General features: G+C 48.3%; 1 protein-coding gene across 1 annotated transcript in view; it reads right to left on the bottom strand.

The window, feature by feature from the left end:
- Positions 1–121: 121 nt before the first annotated feature.
- The window catches only part of DIP2B (disco interacting protein 2 homolog B), a 58,012-nt gene continuing 52,552 nt past the window's right edge, over positions 122–5,581 (bottom strand). Inside the window, exons 32-36 of the mRNA XM_027699061.1 lie at positions 3,909–4,079; positions 3,001–3,062; positions 2,822–2,879; positions 2,139–2,213; positions 122–504 (exon numbers count right to left, since the gene is read on the bottom strand). Of these exons, the coding sequence (XP_027554862.1) occupies positions 301–504; positions 2,139–2,213; positions 2,822–2,879; positions 3,001–3,062; positions 3,909–4,079 (570 nt within the window). The 3' untranslated portion in view covers positions 122–300. The remainder of the gene's footprint in view (positions 505–2,138; positions 2,214–2,821; positions 2,880–3,000; positions 3,063–3,908; positions 4,080–5,581) is intronic.

Raw genomic sequence — 5,581 nt, 5'->3', positions numbered from 1 at the left:
GTCCTCCCTGTGCTGTTCCCCAGGGCTGGAGGCAGCTCTGCAGGGGAGGTCTCACCCAAGGGGGCAGCAGGGCAGAATCCCCCAGAGCACAGGAGGGATCTCTGGGCCACGTCCATCCTCTCCCCTCATCCTTCTCCACCAGCTCATCCCCACCCTGCCCCGACACCAGCGGTCGCCCTGATCCGGCAGCATCGCCAGCATTTGTCTTACTAAACCCCCCAAGCTCCCTGAGAGCTACATCTTGAGCTCATCCAGGCCCCTCTGGACGGCCCTGTCCTCGAGATGTGTCACCCAGAGTCCTCAGAGCCTCCTGGGTGCCTCCCCACCTCCGCTGGCCGCGGTGAGCTCGGTGCGCCGCACGAAGCCCAAGTAACCGGTGCGGGCCCAGAGCGTCTGCGCCGCGTCCCCGAAGCTCAGGCGGGTGTTGAAGTGGTCGGCCTGGAGGGTCTCGTTGTCGTAGATGGTGTAGTAGCCACTGGCTGTGTGGGGGCTGTTCACCCAGATCTGTGCAGGGAGGGGAGAATGGTCACCCCCAGGCCCCACGAGCGCTGATGTGGAGCGGGTGAGAATCATAGAATCATAGAATCAGAGAATCACAGAATTATAGAATCATAGAATCACAGAATCACAGGATCATAGAATCATGGAATCATAGAATCACAGAATCACAGAATCATAGAATTATAGAATCATAGAATCACAGAATCATAGAATCACAGAATCACAGAATCATAGAATCACAGAATTATAGAATCATAGAATCATAGAATCACAGAATCATGGAATCATAGAACCATAGAATTACAGAATTATAGAATCACAGGATCACAGAATCATAGAATCACAGAATCACAGAATCATAGAATCACAGAATCATAGAATCACAGAATCATAGAATTATAGAATCATAGAATTATAGAATCATAGAATTATAGAATCATAGAATCACAGAATCATAGAATCACAGAATCATAGAATCACAGAATCATAGAATCACAGAATTATAGAATCACAGAATTATAGAATCACAGAATCACAGAATCACAGAATCATAGAATCACAGAATTATAGAATCACAGAATCACAGAATCAGCTGGGTTGGAAGGGACCTCCAAGGTCATCAAGTCCAACCCTTGATCCAACCCCACCGTGGTTCCCAGCCCATGGCACTGATGCCACATCCAGTCTCATCTTAAAAACCTCCAGGGATGGAGAATCCACCCCCTCCCTGGGCAGCCCATTCCAATGGCTGATCACCCTCTCTGCAAAGAAATTCTTCCTGATATCCAACCTAAACCTCCCCTGGCACAGCTGAAGACCCCGAACCCTCTTGTCTTGGGAAAAGAGCCCAACCCCCCCCTGGCTCCCCCCTGTCAGGGAGTTGCAGAGAGTGAGGAGGTCTCCCCTGAGCCTCCTCTTCTCCAGGCTGAGCCCCCCCAGCTCCCTCAGCCTCTCCTCACAACACTTGTGCTCCAGTCCCTTCCCCAGCCTCGTTGCTCTCCTCTGGACCTGCTCCAGGACCTCAATGTCCTTCCTGAGCTGAGGGCCCAGAGCTGGACACAGCACTCCAGGGGTGGCCTCAGCAGGGCAAGAATCACTTCTTTGGCCCTGTTGGCCACACTGTTCCTGAGCCAGGAAGCTCCGAGGCGAAGGTTCCCTTTTTATCTACCATTTTTTGGGACCAAAAAACCCCCATCTTCATTTAGGTCAAACCTCCAAATATCCTCTATTGTCCTTTATTATCTCAACAATGCACCTTGCAGATCTACCCTCAGGACTCGCTGAGCAAACAAACTGCGGATTTTTAACGTGTCGAGTCCAAAACTTGATAATAATCTGCCAACACAGACAAATGCACTGGTGTGTAATCAAGATAAGGAGAGCCAAATGTAAATTAGATTATTTGGGAGCCAGTTTGCAAGATTTAGAGTGGAATAAGCTTTCCTTTCTAGTGGGTTTTTTGTTTTGACTGGGCCGTGAAATAACGCCCAAATTCTGAGAGCTCCAGCAATAATTCAGCTTATAAAGGCCTGGGAGTGTCACAGCCTCAAACTGTCCCCCAGCAGCTTCAGAACCCAGCAGAGAACAGCCCAAGGAGCAGCAGGAGAAGGTCCCCAAGAAGCAAAATCTCCACTTACCTCCCCAAGGTGGGAATCTCCCAGAGGCCCTTTTGTCTCCGGGTTGACAATGACCACTTTGACTCCAGGCAGAATCTAAGGAGCACAGGAAGGAATGTGTTAATTCCTGCTGGATTGTCCTCAGGCCCAATAAAACACATTCATTCAGGGCAGGATTTCACCCACAGCCACCACAAGCAGGGATAAAACACCTCAGGACAGGTACAGGGAGGCAGGATCAGGGGATGGATGGATTCCATGGCTCAAGGGCCACACAGGGAGGGAATTCTGGGCCTGGACATGTTGCCGGACCTCGATTTTGAAGAATTCAGTTACAAAAATCCTGGGAAACCTCTTTTTGTTAATCCATGAGGGAGCCACAGTAAATCCCAAATACAGGCTGATTTCAAGGATCCCACAGCCCCCACTTCTGATGTGGACTCGATGATCTCAGAGGTCTTTTCCAGCCTAATTCATTCTCTGATTTGGTTCATTTACTGCAAACAGAACCAATTCTCCCACGAGTTTCAGCAAAACACAGTCCTTAATCATTACTTCATTATAAATCCAACTGATTTTCCAGAGGAACAGTGTAACCAAGCCCTTCCCAAGCCCTGCCACGGGATTATCCTTCTCAGGGCTGTAAGAAATGTGTGGTTCCCAACTGCCCTGTGCTGTGGCTCCGGATAAAGACTTGGAATTACCTTCCCAGACTCGGAAAGCAACAGGCTCTGTGGAGCTCCTCGTTCCACCAGACGGACTCTGAAGGGAAAGAAAACGTTGTCAGGATTAAAAGAGTGGAAATCTCCAGAGCAGTGTGAGAGCTCAGCACCCTGACAGCATTTTATAGAGTTATTAAATTGAGTTAATGAACTTACTGTACCTGTCATGCCTCAAGGACTTCAGGTCCACGTACACCGTGGTGGGATCGGGCCCGGACGTTCCCTGAGGAGTTAAAACATTTAAAACCCATCAGTTTGTCTCCAGCAGGCAGAGGGACTCCTGCCTGAGCTCAGAAACCTTTCCAGGGGTTTCCCACAGCAAAATTCCTACTCACACACCCCCCACCTTTGCAGCTGCACTAAGGGAGACCCTTCAGTGAACAGGGAAACACTTGGGTGGGAGGGAGGTTTGGGGAGGGGGGGACACAGTCCAAGCCCCCTCAGCCATCAGTGCTGGGGCAACCAGGCACTGTTTGTGTGGGAATAAACACACCAATTTATATTAATGATTATTACTGATTATATATTTACTAGGTGGGAATAAACACACCAATTTATAATAATGATTATTATTGATTATATATTTACTATGTGGGAATAAACACACCAATATATGTGGGAATAAACACACCAATACCATGTGGGAATAAACACACCAACACTGTCCATGTGGGAATAAACACACCAAGTTATATTAATGATTATTATTGATAATTATTGATTATATATTTACTATGTGGGAATAAACACACCAATACTATGTGGGAATAAACACACCAACACTGTCCATGTAGGAACAAACACACCAATACTATGTGGGAATAAACACACCAACACTGTCTACGTGGGAATAAACAGCTCCCCAAGCCACGTTCCAGCTGTTTGGAGCATCTGTGACATAATCTGGCAGCTGAAAACAAGGGAAGCTGCTTAACCCCTGTGCCAGCTGCTGCGGGCAGGGCACATGTTGGGTTCCAGAAGCAGATGGGGGGAGTTTGTGGGTTCTGGAACGGAATAGAGCCCGGAATGTGGGATCTGGGATTCCAGGGATGAGGGGAGGAAGTGTCACCTGTAAGCAGATGGCCACGTTGACCCGGGAGCCGAAGGTGGTGCTGACAGCACGGGATGAGAGCCCGATGTCCTTGAAGAGCTTGGAGAAGGACTGAGTGAGGGACACCCGGGGCCGCTCCTCTGCCACCACCACGCACGTCCTCACACATGACAGGTTGATGCCCCGGGCCTGGGGAGAACATGGGTCAGGCAGGATCCCTCTTTGCAGCTTCTATTTGTAATTCTTATTATTATTCAGCACAGGGCTGGATGTGTTGGTCACCTCTGTCCCCTCTCAAGAAGTGACATTTGCTCCTTATCCTTGGAATTAACTCAAGAAAAGCAGGGCAAACCTTGTTCTTGTGTTCAAGTTATTTCCTCTTTTCAGCTTCTATTTGTAACACTTATTCAGGCACAGGGTTGGATGTGTTGGCCACCTGTCTACACTCAAAGAGGTGACATTTGTTTCTTATCCCTGGAAATAACTCAGGAAATGCAGGGCAAACCCTGCTCTTGTGTTCAGGTTACTTCCTCTTCTCAGTTTCTAATTATTATTATTATTATTATTATTGTTGTTGTTGTTGCTGTTATTCAGGCAAAGGGCTGGATGTGTTGGTCACCTCTGTCCCCTCTCAAGAAGTGACATTTGCTCCTTATACCTGGAAATAACTCAAGAAACGCAGGACAAACCCTGTTCTTGTGTTCAAGTTATTTCCTCTTTTCAGTTTCTGTTTGTTGTTGTTGCTATTGGTGGTATTGTCAATAATAATAATAATAATAAGAACAATAATAATAATAAATAGTATTATATAACATGAAATGTGTAATTTTAGCTTCTATTTGTAATTATTATTATTATTAACAACAACGACAACAATAATAATAATATACTATAATAATATAATATTAAATTTGTTATTTTCAGCTCCTGTTTGTACTTATAAAATGTGTCTGACCAAGCCTGGAAACGCAGCCAGGACCAACCCTGCTCTACCAGGGCTCCCTCCTCTGCCCCAGTGCAGCACCAGGGGCTCCTGCAGAGCCAAAACAAGGGAGGGTAAAGTCGTTTGCTGGGATTGCACTGAGCCTTCAACAAAACTGGGAGCAGAATCCATGATTTCCATCAGGAATGCCCTGAGCAGCACAGCCAGGTGTGCTCACCTGGTGACACAGCCCAGACAGGCACCCAGGGAATCTCACAGAGGGAGCCACTATTGCACCAAACCCCGGGCAAAAAGCCACCTCAGGCATCTCAGGGAGTTATTTTTTGCCTTCTCTCATCTCCAAGGAGAACACACCTCCATGGAGCAGCTCCTGCCATGTGCTGTGCATCATGTGCTGGGCTGAGCCTCCACTGCAGACTCTTACATAAGGGATCCTGCTGCAGAGCCCTGCTGGGATCCTCCCTCTGCTCCCTGCCAGGTCATTCCTGCACTCCACACATCCCTGCTCCATCATCCCAGTGTCCACTCCACACATCCCTGCTCCATCCCAGCCCTGCTCCATCCCAGTGTCCACTCCACTCATCCCTGCTCCATCCCAGCCCTGCTCCCTGCACCCTACACATCCCTGCTCCATCCCAGTGTCCACTCCACTCATCCCTGCTCCATCCCAACCCTGCTCCATCCCAGTGTCCACTCCACAGATCCCTGCTCCATCCCAGCCCTGCTCCCTGCATTCCACACATCCCTG

The sequence above is a fragment of the Neopelma chrysocephalum genome, unplaced genomic scaffold, assembly GCF_003984885.1.
Source record: "Neopelma chrysocephalum unplaced genomic scaffold, ASM398488v2 Primary Assembly neopelma1_136, whole genome shotgun sequence".
NCBI lineage: Eukaryota > Metazoa > Chordata > Aves > Passeriformes > Pipridae > Neopelma > Neopelma chrysocephalum.
Note: the sequence above shows the minus strand (reverse complement) of the source record. Positions and strands in the feature narration are given on the sequence as shown.